Below are 23,343 nucleotides of genomic sequence, written 5' to 3'. Positions count from 1 at the left end.
TTGCACTGTCCTCAGTTATCACTTACTACAGGATTAGACAGCGGCATCGGCAGACATTTAGGTTTCTTCCCAGAAAACACAGACAGAAACTTCAACTGAAGGGAGGACTCTAATTTGCCATTCAAGCAAAGAATTCAGCTCCGTAACAAAGGTCACGACTGAAAGCAGCCATCAAGGTCAAACACCTGGCATTTACATGGAAGTTAGCAGATCGGAGCCCAGTGAGACGGAATATTAAGTCCATTGTAGATCAATTACTTAAAGGCCACAGTGATTTGACGTAGCATACGGTGAAACCTTCCCCAAATATTGTTGCAGAGGAAATCTAACAATGGAAATATGGCATAAGAGTTTAACTGAATATATGAGGAGTTAATCATGAATGTACAGGATTACATGGAAAATATAATCACTCAACTAACAGAAAAACAATAGTGATATTCTTTTTTAAATATAATATAGAAATATTTATACATAGAATAATTTCATATCTAGTATATAGTATAGTTTTGGACTGATCCTACGCAGCACTACTTTCTCTCTGGTCCACTTCCCCACATCATTTCAGTTAAGCTCATTCGACATCAGCTCGGTGAAATATGGCCATTACTGTCGTGCCAACGACGTATACAAACCAAGTCACCATCATCATGATAAATATGGAGAACATACCAAGGCTTTGGCTGCCCCGATCAACAGTGACTGTCCTCTCAAAATTCATGTGCGCTGTCGGGGGATCTTGGGTGTTCGAGTTATTTTCCATGATGCCAAATCTCTGTCGTGGCCGATTTTCCTGGAAGACAATAAATAAATAAATGAATGCTTGACAAATTTGTTCGGATCTGTATTTTTCGAGGAGAACCATAGCCATGAACTCGGCGTACTCTGAGTCTCTTATACATCTTAATTGCAAAAAAAACCTTGCAGGCATGAAAAGTAACAAATGTATTTAAGTTTTTACTTTCTTGAAAGAAGGCATGCAGAGTAAAATATACAGGAAAGTCGATGCCTCTGGTTTCTTTGAGCCACTCTCAAAGAAAAAGTTGCAGCAAAGAGATAGTGTTTGAACCTCTACAGACAGCTCAAGCATCAATGTGCTTCTGACACTACTGTGGCTTTGATGCCTCTCTTTGTAGTGTGTGTGTAAGGGTGAGAAAATACTCGGTTCTTAGATGCATCACAAGTTTGTCGGGTTCTTAGATGCTCTTCAGTTTGAACTGTATTGTCATGACCCAGAAAAGTCAACGTTGAGCTGCATGAGCAGGAAGACCAAGGTGTGCATCCATGTGACACCTCTATGTCGCATCTTGTCAACTAAAAGCATGTACCACTCACAGCTAATCGCAGGCATCTGGTACACACAAATTCAGAGCCCTCCCAGCGCAAAAGTCCTGCTCGGCGGACTCATATCATAACAATGGAAGGATGTTTGTGATCAAGATTGTGATCATCTTAGCTTAAGGTTGTATAATTTAGGAACCAAGCCGCATGAATGACGAAAGCGTGAAAGACCAGAATGAAAACAATGCCTCCTTTTCAAAAAGAAAAAAAAAAACAACTTTTCAATAAACAGAGCAAAAAACTATAGTAGGCCGTAAAAAAAACCCAGGAGCTTCAGAGTGCATATCAATTGACACGTTATTATGTGGAGAATGAGAGGAGCACCATCCCATGGCTTACTTAACCCCAAACTCTGTCTTTCTCTTACGTGGGGCACTGCCCACGGTGTTAGGATATGAAAACCTAATGTGTCAACCATGTCAACAAAGGGCACAAAAGTCCACTTTCCTGATGTACATAAATGACGCCTTCTTACGATTTGAGCCTGACATCATCATGTACTGTGTCACATGAAATGTTTGTGCAATCCATAATGCAAGATCCAATGTTAAGAGTGAGGAATTGTTATTTTGTCTCAGTGTAATGGACTCACTTCAGAGAAAAGCGCTTGAAAGAACTAAGAGTTTGAAGAAGAGAAAGAAGAGTTTGTCTGAAATACTTTTGCAACCATGGAGTAATTGTGCCCCCATATACAGCAAAGTCAGCAGAAAGTCCTATTTTCAAGGATTTGCATAATCCAGACTGCTAATTGCTCACATCTGAAGTCCCTGGTACCAGACGGAACATTTTATCGAATCAAAAATGATCAGAGAATGGACTCCAATGTGACATGTAAACAAGTCATCCATCAGGAAAATAAGGACCAGAAGAATTCTGCTGTTGAGAGTACAAATACGAGCTTGAGGTCACTCCTGTTTTGCTATAATTAAAGCGATGGACTTTCACCACCAGACAAACGGCTGCAACTGAGCCAAGACGACTACAAAAGCTTGTCTCAATGGAACTGCATTGAGGCCAGGAGATAAACTAGTCTGACACCGTGCACTTTCTCTGTGCTGGCCCACTGATCGTGAGGCTGGAGACACAAGAAACAGCATCTCTAGAAGTACAACTAAAATCCAATCCAACAGTTAACTTGAAGATGAGTGATGCCTCTCACATGGGTGAATAGTGAAACTGCAGCTTTACAATAATGCAAGGCAAATAAGCTCATGCACATAAATGGTTTGTATTCAGGTGCCTCTAGTGGAAGAAATCCACAGTGAATTTAAAATAGAACGGCACACATAGTTATGACACATATTACATTGCAACTGACATTACTTACCGTTACTGTGTAATATGGCTGCGTGAAGCTGTTGTTCCAAGTGTGACTGTTAGCCTCGGCTAACAGGCCGACCTGAGAATGGATTTCATTGTCATCGCAGGTAACCAGCACACTGCCCTCAGCGATGGGTGTCAAGCCGCCACAAAGTTCCAGCTGAGAACCGGAAACATCAAAGAATGAATGAATTTTGAAGCCAATGAGGTGACTAAATTAGACAGCCTCCGTCCTGTCTACATATGGAGTCGTGCAAAGCGTTCATACCCTCAACTACATTAAATATTCAAAGGGCCTGTAACTGGACTCTCTTCCTTGTTACTATGACACTGCACAACGACAACAAAGATGAGTGTAAAGAAAACACATGCTGCAGTTCTTGATTTCAGTCTTGCCAACAGTTTCCTGTGTAATACAGTTAATTTAACTGGCTATTAGAGTATGGAAAATGGACACAAGGAGAGGAGTCATGGAAGGCTGAATCTGCAAAATTAATCCATCTATATTGTATGGCATTTAGGTGGATTGTAAGACTGTTGACTGTAAGGTGAACATTTACTTACTATAATAGTTACTTGTATTTATTTACTACTACAATGAACCTGTTGTCTTTGATGTACTCAGTTAGATTAGCACCTATTGATATTCTGGTAAACATGAAGTAGAGTTACACGTACTGGGAGCGGCTTGGCAACACCGATGCGGACAGGGCCGTATCCAGTGGATTTCAGGACATGCACAGCATAATCCAGACTGGAGCCTTCCAGGTCAACATCATTGACAAACAGGAGACGATCTCCAGGAAGGAGGTGGCCATCTTGGTCTGCAACTCCACCTGGTACCAAGGACCGAATGACTAAGACAGTCTTTGTGGCATCCTCTGGATCCTGCAGCACACATGATGACCATATAAAGTGGACTTTAGAGCACAATGAAAAAGTGAACTCAGTTTACATGATAAGGTTGTAAATCAAAATTTAAAATTAATTTCTGCAGCCTTGCTTAACCAAATTCAATTTTGTGGTGCTGAGAAGTTCTAATCTCAGTTACATTATTTAAAAAGCTCAGAGGCATGACTCTGACCTGGTAGTCCAGGATGCTGAAGCCGAGTCCTAACTCTCCTTTCTCCAGCTCCACCACCTGAGCGTCTCGCTCCCACATAGCCAGAGGCGGAGACATGGGGGGCACGCCGCGCTTTGTAATGTCCTCAGCTGTAGGACAGGGGATAACACAGCCCTGGTCCAACTGGGAGAAATGGAAAGGTTTTGAGCAGAAAAGAAATGAATGTTTGAAGAAGAAATTCTGCTCAGTACTGAGGATTTCTCAATTCACCTTATCGTTGAATTCGGCCAGTAGCTCTTTCAGAGAAAGCTGAACATCGTCCTCTTCGTCCTCGTCTTCGCTGTCGGGAATTGTGGGGGGTCGGATACGGCAGCAAACGAGGCATACACTCAAGGGAAGCTCCTTCAAAATATTCACTACTTCCTTGTGTGTTTCACCAATTAATGGAATCCCATTCACCTATTAAAAGAATACAAAATTGTTCAGTGCAACTTTGCTGTTTGTGTTCCAATTGTTAACTCAATATGCATGACAAATGTTACACTTGTTCATGTTTTATATTTATTAGAAACACGAACAAAATAAAAATGGTGTTATGAACAACACAGCTATACTTTTGTTGTTGAGCATCAAGAGGTTTAAATAAAATACATACTTAAAATGCCGGGTTTCCACCAGGATTTTTTGAAAAAAATAAAAAATAAAATAAAACCGAAATGGAAAGCAAAGCAAAGTTTTGACATTCATTGAATTGTTAATAACAGTCGCTTTTAATCATGAGAAATAAATCTAGCTCCAGTCTGCAGTTGTCCTCCCCCTGTCCGTCTCTTCGTGCATCCAGCTCGATCTGTCATAAAATATATCCAGCCGGACAAAAACATTTGCAAGCTTTAGTTCTGCAAGATGTGGCTGCAGTCCAGTCATTTAGTAATGTTTCTTTGTGATTTTTCGGTTAAATACACGTTGAAAACAGCCATGATCATGTTCATTTCACTCATGCATTACGAGTTTTCAGGTTGTTTTGAGGTTTCTGCTCCGTTTTAACATGTTTCATCACATGAGATTTCATCCTTAATAAAGGGATTATCATTCTAAAGGCACTGCAGATCTCATTTAAACTGTGGTGATGGACTACGATGGTTTCCATGTTGCAGAGCACCTGCCGACATCAATATTGTGTGCTTTGTCTTGTGTATTAAACGGAGACAAGGAGAGAGTTTTCCTTTATTTTCTATTTCTTGCAAAACGTTTGTGTTGTTTTTATTCATAAACTATAATGTGCATTCACTTAGTTTTCATCAGTGTTGCTATAACACTGGTGCCGTCTTGTCTTCCTCATGGGAAAAAGGGACGTTGAGGAACATATTTTGTCTCGTCTCATCTGACGAAATTAATGCTACACCACATCTTATGATAACATGAAGTCAGTCATCTCCTCAAATGTCAGATATCATTTCGGTGGCCACACAGGTTGAGTTTTCTATCGGGATTTAATCATATATTATTACTTATATTTTGTTTACCAACTATCTTGCTTAGAACAAAGAGAGAGTGGCCTGTTGGGGCCACACTCATACGAATTGGACGACTGGTGGCAGGCCATGGAACTGCATCCTGCGGGCCATAATGGGCTGAAAGTTTGAGACCCCTGATCTACATAGATGTTCAAGTGAATGTTCATTCCAAAAAACAATTTCCTGCACTAAATATGTCTGGGTATTATGTGGTCGGCTGTCAGAACTGGTATTCTAACTGAGGATTTGAACAACTGTACTACACCCAACTACAACAATGATGATGGAACAAAGCTCGAGTCAGTCCTTTTTATAGACGTTTAGATTTGTAGATGTGACATGTCCTCGTATTTATCTGTTGATAATGAAAAAAAATGGTTTGATAACAAAAGTGATACCTCTAGTATCTGGTCTTCTGTAAAGATCTTTCCACTTTGACCAACCGGACCCTCAGGTAAGACTGAGCACAGGTAATGATGTCCAGCTCGGGCCTCGAGACTAATTCCAAGTCCACTTGTTTCACTGAAGCGCTCCAGCTGACACACCTATGGGAAAAGTATGTAAAGTAAGTAAAAAGGACAAAATAAAGAAAACGTATCGAAATATATTATATATATTATATATGCATATATTTAAGATGTTATTAATATTATATATTATGTATATATTTAAGATTAACATGTTGTTCTGATGAAATATTTATACAATGTCAGCTAGGTTTTAAGACCGTAGCACAAAAAGACATACAACGACGTCATAGCGGGGACCGAGTGCATGCTGCCACCTCATCCTCAAGGCATCTTCTTCAGCCGGTGTCATTGTTACTCCTTCACACAGCAAACACCCAGATGAAGAAAATCAAATAGAAAAAAAGAAAAGGATTAAAAACACCTCAGAATTACACAGAACATTAAGCAACACGTGCTCATTCTGCTATCCTCGGGTATTGTTTTGTCATTATTATGCAGCGTTGCTTTGCTTTAAAGTTTTATTCCGCCTGTTGGTTTCTCACCGCACTCGTCCTGCGTTTCCCTGCTATTATCTGGTTATTTATCTGATCTCTGACTGCTACCTCCGAAGCAAAGTCAGACCAACCCCCTCCATTCACCTTTGTTTATGAGCAAGGTTGACTATAAAACTACAGGTTTGCTGAACCCCACACCCCTCATTTGAATTTTGTCTGAGTCCTGATCATAATAATTTCCCCTTCCACTCATAGCAGCCTCTCACAACACAGCCTTTCTAAAAGATCGACCCCCCGTGGTTCAGCTGTGTGTTCTGATACGTGACTGAAAGTCAATTTTTTATAACCCAATGTGACATGACTGACCGTGACCTTCACCTTCCCTGATCATCCAGACAGAATTATTTCTTGTTTAGAATTAATGTTCAGTGAAGATATCTTTTAACCATCAGAATCAGAAAAACTTTATTCATCCCAAAGGAAATTGTGTTCGTAACATGCTCTGTACACAACATATCACAATAAAATGAAAGAGAAATATTATAAAGTGCAAAAAAGCTATACTAAAGATTTTGCTAGCCACAACCAGAAACACAATGTCACACATGTTATTTTAACCAATTCACTTACTACCTCACACTTAAGTCACTCTGAACATCAGTCAATCACAGTAGCAGGGAAAAGCATGCAAATTCTTTGGAAATACAGGAAATTGTTGACCCTCTTCAGCTACCAATTACCACAACTATTTCATCAGTTTCAAAGAAGACCGGCACCACAGTCCACACACACCTCTTTTAGGTCTGGAATGGTCTTGTAATATCTTCTATAGATATTACAAGACCATTCCAGATTGACTTATCAATGGTTTGTCAACAGAGTTGTTTGCATGTCCTCACCTGACATCATATAATTCTTCAGTGCTCATTATCTACCCATAAAAAGAAGAATAAAAGTACCCGTCTAGCTACAATCCTTCCACCTAAGGACATTTTGAGTGACAGCTCTCGTGTGTTCCATTCATTATGAGACCCATTCACATGGATGAGAAACCACTGAAGTCATAATTGTGGGTTCACATACTTGCCTTAGAGCTGCCATTTCGTCTTTTGAAAGACTTTCCACTGATATCATGACCAATTGAAACTCTAATGAGACCATCGTATTGTGTCAGGGTTTTCTTGTGTGCTACAACATTATAGTGTGATGTGGTAACCCAAGTGTTATCAGAAAACGCACTGAAGTGACCTAGTCAAACATCCTCTGTCACACTCTGACAGCAAAAGGAAGTGATCTTTAGGTGCATTGTCTGACGTCACACAAGAACAGGGTTTGATCTCTAATCACTTAAAAACACGCTTTCAATCACAACCTCGATCCAGACACTGGGAGACAAAGATTAGCTGAAAGAGGGGGATTAACACATGATTGCACTGCACTATAAATAGACTTCCATCGAAGAGAACGCTTCATTGACATCTCCTCGGGCTGCTTGGCCGTCCTATGGCTCCTGCATCTATACTGAAAATGATATTGTTCTCAGCTCCTCGCTGTTGTCTTCTACCCATCAGTAATCACTAGGCACTTCAAATGTTGGGCATAAAAATACATATCCTTGCAGAAGAAATTCATTCTGATGCAGAGGCACTCATCATTTTAGCACAATGGGCAGTTGCAGTTCACGTCAGATCAAGGTTGCTCGCACAAATAATGAGCCGAGCTGTCCTTGAGTTTGGCAACACTGTAATTTGTCAGAATCTGCTGAGATCTCGACAGGTTAGTTGAGCTTCCAGCTCTCTAAGAAGAAGACAAACTTACCATCCTGATGTTGTTGATTGATGGCACATGCTGCTCTCTGGCACATTTCACGCAGGGTGCTGATTCCTGTTAGACAGCGGAGGCATGTTGGATTCACACGGCATGTGGATTTGTTAAAGGCATCACACACAAACACACCAGTAAATTCAATATATTCCTTGCATTTCTGTGTGCAGTTGTTCCTTTTAGAAGTGAAGAGTTATTTATCTCAATATCAGAATTCCAGATAAGCAATAAAAACTACAAAATTCTAATAATAACTGCTATTTTACTGGTATTTTACTACTAATAATCAAAACAATTTCCAAAAATTACCTGTCTCCTGAATCTCCTTGAGATCCACTGTGTAAGACATTCCGTCATTGAAGCTATGGGAGTGTCGGAGAGGCTGCAGGGGGGGAACCGGAGGCATGTTGTGGACAGCCTTCCGCAACAATCTAAGCCTGACAGTGGGGCCCGTCCTTCTCAGCAGTTCCATCACACGTTGCTCACTACAGCCGTGCAGACTCACGCCGTCCACCTGAGTCAAAGCAAGACAAGGTCAGGGTTACAGAACAAATCCATGTGGCACGAACAAATAAAATGGTTAAACACAGCAGAACACAAAATCTTACAGACAAAATGATATCTCCAATGTGGATCTGTCCATGTTGATCCAGAGAGCTGCCTTTTACAATACTTTTCACCATCACACCAGCGCTGTACACTGAGTGCAAGGAAAACAAAAAATAAATAATAAAAACACTCAACATATATGCATTTAATTATAGTACTTCTAACTGAGGTGTCATTTCATATTCAAATATCATATTACCTGAGTTCAGATCACCAATATAACTTGAGATTGTGAATCCCAGTCCATGGCTGTTTTTTGTAAACTGCACATTGTACTCATGGTCCTTATTCAAGTTGTTAAGCTGGACACATGAGAACGGTGTTCTTAGTTTCCATGCAAGATTGGAAGCAGATATTCAATGGAAATTTGACTGAACCGTGACAAACCTTGCCATCCAAGCTGTCCTGGCTGAGTTGCGGGGAAGAGATGTTGTCGTCTCTGGTCCCATCTCTGGCTATCATCAGTTTGACTTTGGTTCCAGCATTTCGCAACACCTACAACACCAACATCGAGGGTCGATGACGTCATGCTCACTCCACTAGGAATGATCAGATTTTTCTCGATCAGGGTATAATGGAAATGTTGAAAGCAATTGTACCTGTGCGGCCTGTTCACTGTTCATGCCAGCCAGATCTGTATCACCAATACGCAATATTTGATCTCCACTACGGAGCCGCTTGTCCTACAAAGGCAGCAAAAACAAAGATTTTGCAATAGTACCATTTTTGAAATAAGAATTACGTTGCCTAAGTTTGTATCATACCACATTGTTTCATACAAAATGTGGTAGCAACTAATTAAATGCTTTTATTTACCCGTCCAGCGGCACCGCCTGGAAGTATGGTTTTAACCATGACCCCAGTGCTCCTCCCTCCAATGATGCCAAAGCCGAGCCCTTTGCCATCATTAATAAGCTCGATCATCTCCACATGACGTCTCTATGTTGAAGAAGGAGAAGATAAAAAGAGCTCACAAGACAAATTTAAGTGTTTGTGGGTCCCAGAACCACAGGAAATGAAAGTACCTCATGGGCAATGGAAGACAGGTTTCTACCCATGGACATGGTTCGGGATATTCTTGGAGGAGTGCAGTACTACACATGAAAGCACATAGAATTGAAAAATAAATTTATGCAAACTTCTCTGCATTTTATTCATTATGTAACAAAAAGCATTGTTTATTGATGAGCGTTCAAACCTGCGATTCAACGTTTATGTAGTTATCGGAGAAAGCATCAGAGAATGAAAGATCCTGGGAGCCTAGAGAGGAATTACTTCCATCTCGATGCAGTGACCGTCGGCTTTCCATGGCCCACGTATAGGAATCACTGTGGCTCATCCCCTTCAGTCCCGGGCCTGCGTCTGGACGTGAGCCGCAGTTCATGGACACCGACTTGGAGATACCTTTGCTCTAAAGGAATTGAGACACAGAGGACAGTGGCGTGAGGAAACCGCAAGGAAACGATTGACAGTCGTGATAGTAGGGTATAAATAAATTATAGGCTTGAAGGACAGGAGAGGATGGGACAATATAAAGAAAAATCAAGGAGAGGTTGTGATAGCGATGAGGAAAACGGGAAATAGAAAAAGATAAGAAAGTTGGGAGGAGAAAGAACCGTCTGTAGAGGATATAACAATGTGATGAAGGAGATAAGAGTTTTGACAAAAGGAAAAAGTATTTCATTAAACCAACTAAAAGGTGGAAGATGAATAGCAAAAAACACAAGCAAGGATTTTTGTTCATATAGATTGATGTGTGTGTATATATACACCTCGTATAACTATACTTGTGGGGACCAATTCTTGGAAAAACACAGACTTATGAGGGCAATTTGCTATGTGGGGTCATTTTCATTAGACCTCACAAGGTTAAGCCTCAATTTGAGGATTAAAACGTCAAAATAACTGTCATTACAATTGAATTTAAGCTTGGTTTAGGTACTGGTTACAGTTAGCTATTTCTTTTGGATGGTGAGGTTTCGGGTGAGAGGCAGGGGAAAGCATGAAAGTCAATGAAACGTTCCCACAGTACAAACACAGCAGTACGTGTGTGCGTGTGTGTACAGTATATATACATCAATATTAATTTTAGAGCTTTTTCGTCCCACTTTTCTTGTAAGGTAATAGATGTGTAAAGGTGACAGTAGATGTTTTTTAGGTTAAAAAAAAGTAATAATGCTTTAAGAATAATAATAATTATAGATTTTTCATTTTAAAGAATCAGTTCTTCATCTTAATATAATGTAGTGCTATACGTGCATAACCTGATATGTTGAACATTTCATAGAGATAAAAATATGTTATAAAGGATTCGATGATTTAGTAAGGAGAACGCAATGATTTGGCTTTATATTTGAGGGCTGATTTACACATACTGAAACGTGCAAACTTTTCTTTCTTCTTGACAATTGATTAGCCTGCGGACATTTCCAGCACCTTTGATATTTGGGGTGTTCGTGAAGCAGGTCACAGATATGTCACATCAATAAAAGCGTGTATCACAATGACAGATGAAAGAAACGAAAGAATTGCAAATGCTAAAAATTGGAGGCAGCCCAATGCTATACTCAGTATTGTTAACTTCTCTCCTCCATCCTCTCACCATGTCCCACTCTGTCTCTCTTTTTCTTGGGGCTTTAGTCATAAGCTTTAGTAAGCTGATTATACAGCCAATGTGGTTCCTGGTTTCTATATTTTGGGAATGATTCTGGCTCCCTCTTCACAATTCAATAAACAAAACACCCACACACTCATGCTCGCTGTGTACCTTGAGCGGGGGCCTCCGCTGAGCCTGCTGTAAGCTGAGTATATGATGGAATAAGGGGCTCTGCAGCACTGTTGTCAGCAGAAAGAGTTTTTCTTGCATGGGAGCCTCCCCTCTCTCCTTTAGTTTGGCTTGTAGTCGCTCCACAGCCTCCAAGGCACTCTGAGTATCTGAAGAAATATATGTTTCATGTAATATTCAGCAACACAATTTTTACAAGGTTGACTTCGCCTCAGCCTCCGCATCATACAATTACCAATGTTTCACATTTCGTGGACCTATGATTGTGGTTTAAGGGTTTGTGAGAAACGTTTTCAGTTTTCAAAAAGTTTTACACACTTTTCTACTCATCCAGTAGGCTGTAACTGTTTTTTTTGTTGCATTCGTAGCATTCACGAGATTAAAACTAAGCATGGTGTTCTCAGAAGAAGTCATGTCAGGTCATGTAGATCTCGCAGATTTAGGAGAAGCGGCTGAAGAAGGCAAGCTGCTGTGGCAGCCAGTCAAGACCCTGCAAAGTCTTCACTACAGAGTTGTGACTACAGGGAGTTCTCTCCACCTGCCCATGTAAATACAAACTCCTGTCTGGCTCTTGCAGCCATTCCTGACACCTTAATTGTAATCTCCTAGTGATGCCGTCGGATGTGTGAAGTCTTACCAAACCCGCTGCCAAAATGTTTGCCTGGGATAAACGCACGTACCCAACATTTCCATGATGGTCCTGCAGGTGACTGGGATGGCTGACGTCTTCTTTGTCCTCGGGTCTCAGTGTTGAATCATTATTATATCGGAGGCTGCAGAATAATAATAAAAAAAAGTGGACAATACTTGAATTTGCTTTTCACAAAATCTTATTCTCCTGTCGTTACTTCGCTATCACGTCAGTTTGTCCGCTAAATAGCTGCCTCTTTGGACATTTGACTCTTTATTATAATGACTGATAATTACAGGTGAACGACAGGTTGCGGAAGAACTTGAATTATCCACTTCACCTCGACGTTTGTATCGGGTTCACGCCTGTTTTGAAGCCGCTTGCTTGCCAAACTAATGCTCTTTAGGAGGCTTTGCGTCTTCTCCAAAGGGCTTTAGCAGCCGGTGACGCTAATTGACCGCGACACATGGCGTCGCGATCGTTGAAGTTGGGCTCATGAATCTTCCAGGCGTGATAGCGATGATTCAATTTGTTTCATCTGAGACGTAAGTGGGGCCTGTTTATCTGCACTTGATACCCCTGTATTTCTAGACCTTCACGCTCATGATGAAATCCTTATTAGCTCGATGCTCTGGAATGTAAATAACTCGATAAATGAAGTACCCAAGTGAATCCAAAGCAATTACACTCGTCCGCGGGCAACTCATTTAAGACGCCATCTACGGATAGTCTTCACAGCCATCGCAGGTGACGTACAAGCGTGACGAGCGGCCGGTCAGTTTGTTGCTGCCACACTCACCTTCAGCGCCGCGCCGGAGGGAATTCAACAGGTCTCCATTGAAAAATCCGGACGCTTCCAGTACGGGTGCGATATCCAGCAACAACAACGACATGCAATGTTCCTAAACTGGACAGGAAGTTGTCACTGGACGAGACACAAAGAACGCAGGCTGTCCGGTTTTGTTTTTTCTTTTCTCAGCACTGTGAAGTCGCCTGTTGTATGGAGTGCAGTGCGCATGTCACCCTCTGATCTCCGGCCACTGCAGCTCATCCCTGATGAAAGCGATAATCCCAAAGTGCACATACACCGCAGTGACACGATGGGGACCTCAGTACTTCAAAAACACTCGCTGGATGGTGTACTAATGCACAAATAAAAATGACAGTTCTATATAGTGACATTAGCGGGCGAAACCTCGGCTAGCGGCAGGTCCAGCAGTACATAAACAGACAGCGCTGGCTCTCCAATGAGGCAAACTAAGCGGCTGCTTCGGCCTGTCTTCCAGGCGTCATTCAGATCACACTTCAAAAAAGTCATGCCAATTAAAAAAAAATGAGTTGGCTGTCTCATTTTCACCTTCTGGTGAAATGTAATTGAACAACTTTTGCGTTCAGTTTCTGAAAAACATTTGTGAGCTGAGTTTTTTGTTAGTACTAGATATAACTAATGCGTTTATTTGAACTTTCGAAGTCAAGAACTAAGCTGCTATGCTTAATAATTATATAAATAAAAATAATAACTAATCACACTACAATGTGATATCATGTTATAATATAGTATTGAATAACGTTACTGTGAAATCCACAAATTATGTCACATAAAACATATACAGTTGAAATATCAAAGTGAGATGACCAAGTTATTGTGCATATTTTATGGATCATTTACCTCTGCTGAATGCTCTACAAATCGCTATTTCAATACAAATTATGAGGGAAAATGAGATGAATTGCTTCTACCGTAGTTTAAACAACTGGCATAGATATAAATACATTTTTCCTAAAACTGTTTTGTTTTACTGACATATGATATGATGATTGCGTGAGAAACTGTCACCATCATAGACACATGATCGACAATGGAAATCGACTATTGAAACATGACAAGCCAGAAAATCACCCAGAAAGTGAAGACCTCAGTCGAGTCGCTAATTGCTAAGATTATATCTTACATTCAACAATTTATTGTTATTTATAAATAGCAATGCAATGGAATCCATGACTCTAAGCAACAAAAAAAGGTTGGTCAGGCTTCCTCTATAGCAAGTTGGCAGTGGCTTCACAGAGTCTACAGGAGCCTGATGGTAACCCAGAAACAAACCAAATCAAACAATCTCTGCTTTGTCCGATTATCAAGGTTGAGACGTTTGACCCCGCCAAGGTGGAGTGGAGGTGGAGCTATGCACCTGATGCCAATCTGGCTGCTCACAAACACTCTGATCCATGACTCGCACTCCTTTTGTCTGCTGACCTCAGGACAGCTTTGCTGCCTTCAGTTTGTACCTATGACTGTATGTTTGTTAAACAATTTTTATTTTTTCTGGTCAGCGAGTCTGGTTGATATTTTAGAAGTCAATGTGTTCATCTTAGTGCAGCTACATTGTTTATTCACCTTGAGTTATGTGTCACCTGAAGAAGCGCTGTATTCTATATTACTTTTAACCACTTATTTTGTGAACATTAAGAATGATGATTCGTGTGTGTCCACTTTGCCAAAAAAAACCCATAACTGAAGGAAATAAATTGGCAAACAAACGCATCTTCCTGGATTTTTATGATACACCGTGGTAGTGCTCAAACCACACCTCAAGGCGCCACACCTCCTTTACAATCATCGTCTGAAATTGCATTGCAATCATACTTACTTTTATTATTTTACACCTGAGGGCCAGCGGCACCTCCACTGCGGGACGGTGGCGTTGTGTGAACCATTTTTCTGAAGAGCAGCCTGGTAGACATGGACGATCACTCAGCACTCACTTCACCACAAGGGGTTGATTAGAGAAACCTTTGAGTGTCCTTAAAACATTCTATTTCAAAAGACATGCTCAAAAAGGGATTTAATAGGACACCGTTCCAAGTTTGCTCAGGCCACCTTGTTTATGGAGCCAGCACGCCAGCTGCAATTCATGACCGCCTCATCCAGAGCCTGTAATAAATGGAGGGATCCTCTATCAACTCATATGTACAATGTCGTTTTTAGGTCATTATACGTGCGTTTTCTGGTCCAGGGCATTGCATTATGAGGCAGGGCATAAAGTTATAGTACAATCCCGACACGAATTTCTGATCCAAATGCGTGGAGCCATCTATCTGATGTGGAGTTACCTCTACAATGCCAGGAAGTCTCAGTACCACCTAGCCAAAGTGTCACATTATTCCAGTGATAACTCATCCCTCCACGTTCGTCGTTTCCCGCTTGGAGCCCATGAGAGCGCTCGGCAGGTGGAGCCCTAACTCCAGAGATCGCTCCAGATCCAGTTCCGTGTTTTGTGCCAGCCAGCCCGCTCCTCCACTCGCTCTCTCCGCATCCCCAAGCAGGAACCATCGCCTCCTCCCTCCTCGTCTCCCCGCCCGCCTGCAACACAAGGAGGCTTCTTTGGCCGCGCTGCGCTCTGATCAACTGAGCATCCACTGCGCCTCCAAATTGGTTTGTCATTCCTGACCCCGCTGTGTCTGTCCTCTACGGTCCCTTGCTCTGTTGCTCCTTCAGCAGGAGTCAATGAGGACATAAAGACCAGAGCGAGAATAAAGGGGAGGAAGGGGTCCGGACTGACGGATAGGGAGAGAGACATCTTCCTCCGGGCTTCAGCGCATTTCAGTCTTTGCGTCTCGGGATAACTTGCCCTCCGCTGTCGTCTTTTGGGGACCGTTCGTGGCCGACGTGTGGCGACACGTAGGGACCTCTATTTGTCAACACCGTCCCCATATTGGGACTGGATGAACCAGCGAAGAGAGAGGTGAATTTGGATGCGCCTGCATCGCTGCGACAGCTGCGAAGGTAAGAGTCTTTTCACTCGGTTGAAAACATTAAACGCATCTTAACGGACCTTGGAGCTCTGTAACGCGACAAACTGTATCGACCACCGACATGCTGAGGAATTTCCACGGCAATAGCTTCCTGGTTCCCCAAGGGAATTTGGCCTGCGATTGAAATGATTTCAGAGGTGGTTAATCATCGATGAATGTTCACATTGTTGCTGGCATGGGCGTCGCTAAAACGTAAACGCTACCCGGTAGGCAGCAACACTGGGAGAGATGCCTCCCCATCTGCAGGATGTTGAGAGCATTATGATTCTGTTCCTCGCGTGTTGGCCCCTCTGCACGCTTCATGACAAGCTCCTGCAACATTCGGAGCCGCTCGTTCATTCCTGCTTCCTGCCTGACTTCCCCGGAGCATCATTTGAATGTATTGAAATGTGGAGGTGGCTGTCAGCTGCTGGCTGAATGCTGGAGGAGAGCAGGCCAGTGCACCCCATTCACCAGTTCATACAGTGGAGGCCCCCACAGTTGCAAATGACCTTCATTTGTTGCTGTTTTTAAACCATGGTTGCACATTTTGATTTGGAATAAAAGGCATGTCATAAATACCGCTTGAAGCACAGCAGTGATCAATGACGTTATTATTGACTTGTCTACCTTCGGTGGTGATAATGAGCCCATGACAACACGCTTTGCAAGCAAATTACACCTCTGACCTCTGACTGGTGCCTGTTATTCCCTGGCAGTTAACTCTGCATCCAAATGGCCTTCAACAGAGGTATTGCTTGCCTCCCTTTTTTTTGGATGTGATCCTCAGGATACAGTGAGTGGAAAATGTTAACCCCTCCGTTCGAGCCCACATTTTATTTAAGTGCCTTAAGCATTTATTTGGATTGTGTCCGTAAAAAAAAAAAAAAAAAAAATGCATACGTTCGACTGCCATTTTGGCAGCATCTGTTAAAGCACGGGCCGGTCTCCAAGGAGACTGATATTTTTGTGGATGGCATAAATGTAGCTAAATCATCAGTCATCCTCGCATCTGTTTATGCCAAAATAAGTGGGCATGTAGTTTGACGCATGTAGTATCTTTAAAGGGGCCCTGTCCTGCTTACTTCGGGGGCGTTTTACATGGTATTGGACCCCGGTGGAGCACTGGAGTAAGCGTCTTTAAAATTAATGTTCGGGAAATTTCTAGTCATTTAAAGGAGGAAACAGCAGTGAAGTCCGATTGCTCTGTTCTGAGTGGTCATGCCTCAATTATGCTGTCAGAAAACAAAGAAGTTTCACTCCCAGATAGGTTTAGCTGCAAAGGATGACTTCAAGCAGTTGGTTAGGATTCATGTGTCGAGCAAATGACTCATCTCAAGATTCATCTGCATCCACATCTTCGCTGGTGTTATTGTCTCTCCTCAAGATCCACCAACGCCATTTTTCAATGGAAATCTGGGTTTATTACTCGCCCAAGTGTCCAGAGTTAAGTGTTTCTTTCTGTTTTTCATCATTCACATGCAAAGTGTAAGTCTATCCTCAGACTTCATTGAAGAGAATAGCACGACCCAGCTGGTATTGCAACCATGTTGGTATTGTAATAGTTGACAATATGTAACCCAGTTAATATAATAAATGTGAAAGAGAATCGCTGTGTTCTGTAGTGATTCAATTAAAGGGAGTAAAGAAAAATAATAAAAATGTGTTTAGAAAAAGAGGAAATCATTGACACTAAAAAAATCAAAACACATATCCGGCCCACAGAGAGCCCCAGTCTTTCCTTCATCTATTCACTCACAGTTCATAAGTTAGCCCCTTTATTTGTTACAGGGCTGCAATGTATTCAGTGGCATCGCACACATACATGTGTTACTCTCCACCGCCTCCTCTCTCCTCTCACAGTTCCACAGCAACTCAACAGTAGAAGGGAGAGACTCATCTCAAGAACATTCTTCAAGAGACTCCCTTTATATTATCTAGCAATTATTTGATTAGGAAATTGTAAAAAAAATATATGATATTGAACATCGTCTCATTTGTCTGGTGAAAATGAAAATTCGCAGCATGATGTGTGTGTGGACTTGCTTGTCGAACAGCCTGCTGACTGTGTGTCTGTACGTCCATCTTAATTAGGTCACTGCTTAATTTCAGCGACTGCAATTTACCACTTTCTCCAATGCATTCTGAAAACTCAGGGTGGCTCTCAAGCCTTTACAGTTCCTTTTAGACCTGAATTATCGTCATCAGTTGTGTTACTTAGAACACAGTTAATCATAATGGGACCGTATGTTTTCCATTATCACGGACGGAACGGTGGAATTGGCTGATTAAAAGTGAGTTTTACATAATAATGTGACTGATAAACTGTTTTTCTTGGGGGGAGGGTCTTTAGAGAGAATTGCATGGAGGAAAGCTGAGCTGTGCTCAACCTGAGACAGAGTCATTCAGTATGCTGTCTGTAGTAAGTGCAGAAGGAGCGCGTTCAGTATAGGTTTTATAATCAAAGGAGTGATTTCTTGTCCAAAAGATCTCACAAATAATAAGGTAAAAATGCCTGAAATGTGAAATCACATCAGAACCACCTAATGGTGATTGTTGATGATCCACGTGGAGCCCAATGTCTCACTTGTTTAAGTAACTTTTGAACGATTTTGGGTGTTGTTAATGCATTGTGTGATGAAAAAAATCTGTAGTTTGTATTCTCACCTTATTAAATTTAAGTAAATTTTTGTCGAAAGGGTACAGTAGAAATCTAGATTTTTGTTGTCTCATATGACTTATTTGCATAAAAAAGCCAGTGTGACAAGCAAGGTAAAATGTATGTAAAGAATTTGGTATTATCCCCTTTGTGCTGGATATGTCCACATCTGCTATTCTTCTGTGAAGATGCATGTTTGATGATTTATTCTTGTGTCGAATCTAAGGTAGTGGTTTGGCTTCTGTAACTAGAATGAGCTGAACCCAGTCTTGGAATACCGAGAATAGACGAACTGAGACATCAGCAGTTTAATCTACAGAGGTCAAATGATTCGGTATTACATGCCTGCTGGTCACCCTGTGAGCAAGTGATCGGTGTTATAAGGAGATACCAAAATGAATAATATTTAATTGCAATGATGAGGCATGTACAACAGAACGAGCTGAAGTCTCCTTGTGAATTTTATGTTTGCCACATCGTTATATGTGAAATAGTGACGTGACCTTTTCGGAAATACCTCCGAGCGGAATGCAGTTGCCAGTCTGAAGTTGTGGAAGTGTATGATGTGAAGCATTCTTCTCATGAGCTCCGGAGAGCTCAGTAGTCATTGGTCTAACTTCCCCGGACACTGAAACAGCAGCTTTTCACAGCAGGGGAAGCAAAGGTTTGGCAGCACGGATTGACTCACTCACAGAGGGTGCGACAAAATGCGAGACCTTGGACAGTGTTAAAGCACTTAACTTTTAAAATAAAATACGTCTTTCTCTTGCCATCGACTGTGATAACACAGAGAAATGTTTTGTTGTTTAGCTTGGTTTGAATGCTCAGACCTGTCTCCTCACTCATGGCAGACGGCTCTTTATTCATGACGTTTTTCATGATTACTCTGTTAAATATTGTTGTTTTATAGCTGTCCCTGGTCCTTTTTTGTGGCATATTGTCCTTGTGCCATTCCAAACTTGCTGGAAAGTGGGCGAGCTCTGATTTAAATAGGTGTGTTTGCAACGCTAAGATTGTGTACTCTGTCTTCTTAAGTTGGCCGCCTACTGTCATTTGGTACGAGCAAATGGAGTTTAAAGCTCTCATGCTAGTGAAGAAAAAGTTGCAGTTTCATTAGCATAATCAATGGCACTTAACTGCAGTATTCCAAACATTCTGGATACGCTTTTATACTCACAATGAGCTCTTTTGTGTTCCCACTTTCCTGAGACTCCCCGCTCCTCCTCACTTAACACGTGTAACTCAGTAATCTTGAAGTTGTCCGCGCTAAACCCCCAGTTAGCCCTCATTTATCAATGTTCACCCTTCTCATTAGCGTGACACACAACAGGACCAAAGCTGTGGCAACCATCACAAAACATCTGGGATGTTGTTTTGGCAGACTTTTACGTACGTGCTGCTCAAACTGAAGAACTCTTATGCAGGTTAATGCACGTGACGTAAGTGGCGGTGATGTCTTGCTTTTCATTCCCTGTACAAATTCAATATAATTTCCAATATACGTTTCCATATGATCCTGACATGGTTCTCATAAGTGCATAACACGCCATCTTGTGTTGTCACTGGTGGTACCAAACACCAGTCCACTGTGCACTGAGGAAAAATTGTGGAGGTTTTTCAATGTTTTTTAAGGAAGAAGAGCAGGTTCATGTAAACGAAAGACTTGTTTTCTTTTTAACCACGTCATAATGCAAGCGACGACTCAGACTCTGAGTGTCTGAGAGAGGATGAGTGTCTGAACGGCTCACAGACAGACGGCAACACTGTATGGTAATGTAAATGTAATGCAAAACTCTCTTAAAAAGGGTCAGCAGTTCAAAACATGTAATGCGTTTGGGTAAACAGACTAACTCTGACTTTTACCGGCAAGTATCAAAGCCTCCTCACTGTTGCTATCATCACTTGCTTGGTGCAGTATCATTGAAAACCTTCATTTGCAGTCTTTTTTCAAAACCCGTTTCAGGCAAACTTTCAGGGCAAAATAATCCTGCCACTTGTCCCTCATTCTTTAAATTTGCGTCACCTATTTCTTATGATGCTCTTCATTTTTTTGGTTAGAAGAACAGGCTTCCAACTCACAACTGGTGCTCAGCAGTAGAACATCCATGGTGACTGACTGGATCCTCCTCCAGTGACATCACAAAGAGTCTGTGCAACACGGCTCTGAATTTGTTTCAGTTAGAACTAGATTTACATTTATCTAGCGTTGTAATTCAGCAGAAGCACATTTGTAGACGATACGTGTCACACTGCAGAGGCATGTTCCAGAAGCATGTTGCCGACACTTTAAATTCACACAGAACTCTTTCTTGATGTATTGCCATATTATTTTTAGGGATTATTGCCCAGCAACACTCCTAGTGGACTGTGCCGGTGCAGTGATAAATGAGGTAAAGGAAATGGTAATATATAGAATGTAACAGTCGTTTTATGCGGTAATATTAAAAAGAAAATAAAATACTTCACTGTAGCTTGATTCATTTTGCTGAAAACTGCTGCTTAAGTGTTGACTAAAACCCTGTTTAGGAGTATTGCTGTTGCGTCATGTTTATATGCAAATGGTTGCAGGGTTCAGTCAACGGTGTATTGATAGGTTAAAATTTTTTTTTTTTCCAATATTCCAAGAATTGTATTTGTGTCTCAGGAAGCTCTGAATTGATTGCATGTCCTTCTTTTATATTGTCATCATTTACTTGGTACATTACGTAGGTCACAAAGAACCTTCCAATGCGTAGAAGGACGTTTTATTCAATTTGAAGGCTAGTTGCGTACTCGCATCTCCATGAATCATTTTTTCATTTTTTGTTGTGCCCGAACAGAACCTTGAAACTGCCTCGTTGAATATGTTAACCGATTACTTGCGGTGCACAGGCTGGAATATGGTGTCTGCAAGTATCTGCAATACTTCTTGTGGTTCACACTGATTATCGTGTCTTGAGCACCCCCTTCAGCCCTGGCTGAAAGTGCATGCCCTCATAAATGCACCCGGCTCTAAAGAGCTGAATCGCCGATCAGTGTGTTCAATGCCATCGTGATTGTAAAGACCTACTCGAGACGCGCAAGTTGATGTGGTCTGTGCAGGCAAACATTCACACTGACCCCCTCTCTACTGGCCAGTGCAATTATTTGGAGTACTTGGTGCTTTTGTGGCGCCGCAGTCTGACCCTGAAATCCTGTTCTCTGATGTCGGGGTGTTCGGTGTAACGTGAAGAATGGGGGTGCTTGGGAATGAGTCATGCACTTCAGTGATGCAACACTGCGACTCATATTTGAATTATGGGGCAATGAACAATGAGGTCATTTCGAAGCTAGGGGCATAAATCTCTCAGTGTGATGTTGTGTCTGTTGTAAAACGCCATTTCTTGTCAATGAGGGGAGCAGCGTTTGGAAAGTATATCATTGTTTAAGAGTCAGTGCTGCTCACAGAGGCTCTTGCAGTTGACGTCTCCTCTCGAGACAATAGAGAGGAAATTCGGCTCCAAATCACATTTTCTTGCAAATGTCCCCTGAAATGCTTTCTCACCCTATTGTTTAATCCTTGAAACATTTTCCACCTCCATCTTTTCGTGTGAGGATATCCCATCCCATGTCCTCTGATATTTTCCACATCATTTTCCCCCTTCAGTGAATTGCGGACAATCAACGTCTGCTGTAATACAATCATCCCCGGGCCCCTCTTAAATTTCCTGCTTACTGGGCTTTTACTTCAACTGCATTACATCTAAAACCCTTTTGCTCTGCATCTGCTTCCTTTCAGCATAAAAGATCAAGCTACAATCTCTCGCATTACCGCTCTGGTGACAGCGAGTTAAAACACTGATCATGCTGGCAGCTGCTGTGATTAATTCGCAAATATTGTTTGTATATATTGTAAGTTTGTGAGGCGACGCTGTACTATTGAGCAGAGACTATGTTGGTGATGTGGTGTCATCAGCATAGGTGGGCAATAGATATAGAGGCTGATAAAGAAGTACAGATCATTTGTTTCCCTCAGTTCATGGCGTTAATAAATTACCTGTTAAAAACAGTTTGACAATAACATAAGATCAAAGAGGCCCTTCTCTACATCACCGAGACTTGGAAATGATGTTGGACCCCAAGGGAGCTCTGTAAATTTCTTGCAATAAAATACTCAAATGTCAAGTTTACCCTGGAGAAAATAGCTTTCTGGGCTCTGGATAGTGTCACGATTTAGAAGTCTACTCTGTGCTTGGAGCTGTCATGATACAAAAATTGTAAACTCAATATCAATATGAAGAAAGATATTCAATAATTGATAAAATATGCAAGTATAAAAACAAACAAACAATCCCTTCGCATATTTATTTACAGGAAAAACAGTATGCCCGTTTTTATTCTGTTTCACGTTTCATAAATAACTCTAATATAAGTTCTGGAATCTTGATCTTCTTTCATTGTTTTGCTGGTAGAGTTGTTCTTCAGCCTGCATCTTTAGTGGAAGAAAAGCCACATTAGCGAGCTGAACTCTACCAGCTGCAGCTGATAGCTGCTAACAAAACAACAAAGGTTCTTCAAGGCTGTCATGTTTTGATCTCAGATGGTAATGTGTGATCGGCAGGCTTGTGATCAGGTGCAGTTGTAGTAGTAGTAGTGGTAGCCTTTGGCAGTTACGGTATGTAAAGGGTCATAAAATGTCAATGACAGGAATTTATCTATTCGCATAACAGACATTGAGGAGAGGGTGAGAAAATAAGTGCAAATTTGATTTGGCCTTTATTCGTTCCATAGTGGGGAAATTCAATGTGTCACAGCAGCTATTGACAACAAAGAGCAAGGACATTAAAGATACGCAACAAACATCAAAGATGTCCACAAAGCGTCAG

The 23,343-nt window shown here is 41.5% G+C and overlaps 2 protein-coding genes across 15 annotated transcripts in view; one reads left to right on the top strand and one right to left on the bottom strand.

Moving 5' to 3' along the window:
- The window catches only part of si:dkey-92j12.5 (multiple PDZ domain protein), a 35,082-nt gene extending 22,005 nt beyond the window's left edge, over positions 1–13,077 (bottom strand). For 6 of the 7 annotated variants that reach the window (XM_053855931.1, XM_053855932.1, XM_053855933.1 and 3 more), the window contains exons 1-19: positions 12,851–13,077; positions 12,101–12,193; positions 11,403–11,569; positions 9,834–10,046; positions 9,661–9,729; positions 9,452–9,574; positions 9,235–9,318; positions 9,023–9,130; positions 8,835–8,937; positions 8,635–8,726; positions 8,336–8,540; positions 8,021–8,086; positions 5,986–6,065; positions 5,637–5,783; positions 3,995–4,183; positions 3,746–3,907; positions 3,340–3,549; positions 2,669–2,821; positions 673–793 (exon numbers count right to left, since the gene is read on the bottom strand). In XM_053855931.1, coding sequence (XP_053711906.1) covers positions 673–793; positions 2,669–2,821; positions 3,340–3,549; positions 3,746–3,907; positions 3,995–4,183; positions 5,637–5,783; positions 5,986–6,065; positions 8,021–8,086; positions 8,336–8,540; positions 8,635–8,726; positions 8,835–8,937; positions 9,023–9,130; positions 9,235–9,318; positions 9,452–9,574; positions 9,661–9,729; positions 9,834–10,046; positions 11,403–11,569; positions 12,101–12,113 — 2,305 coding nt within the window. In that variant the 5' untranslated portion in view covers positions 12,114–12,193; positions 12,851–13,077. Of the gene's footprint in view, positions 1–672; positions 794–2,668; positions 2,822–3,339; positions 3,550–3,745; positions 3,908–3,994; positions 4,184–5,636; positions 5,784–5,985; positions 6,066–8,020; positions 8,087–8,335; positions 8,541–8,634; positions 8,727–8,834; positions 8,938–9,022; positions 9,131–9,234; positions 9,319–9,451; positions 9,575–9,660; positions 9,730–9,833; positions 10,047–11,402; positions 11,570–12,100; positions 12,194–12,850 lie in introns of those variants that run through there. The other variant, XM_053855936.1, reaches the window with a different exon arrangement.
- A 2,306-nt stretch (positions 13,078–15,383) lies between these two features.
- Positions 15,384–23,343, top strand: part of adgrl3.1 (adhesion G protein-coupled receptor L3.1) — a 136,062-nt gene continuing 128,102 nt past the window's right edge. For 7 of the 8 annotated variants that reach the window (XM_053854946.1, XM_053854943.1, XM_053854948.1 and 4 more), the window contains exon 1: positions 15,385–15,832. The gene's annotated coding sequence lies outside the window, so the exon portion shown is untranslated. Of the gene's footprint in view, positions 15,833–23,343 lie in introns of all 8 variants that reach the window. The other variant, XM_053854949.1, reaches the window with a different exon arrangement.

Source organism: Synchiropus splendidus, chromosome 2 (genome assembly GCF_027744825.2).
Source record: "Synchiropus splendidus isolate RoL2022-P1 chromosome 2, RoL_Sspl_1.0, whole genome shotgun sequence".
In the NCBI taxonomy this organism is placed as follows: domain Eukaryota; kingdom Metazoa; phylum Chordata; class Actinopteri; order Syngnathiformes; family Callionymidae; genus Synchiropus; species Synchiropus splendidus.
The sequence above is the reverse complement of the archived record's forward strand: the minus strand, read 5'-3'. Positions and strand labels throughout refer to the sequence as shown.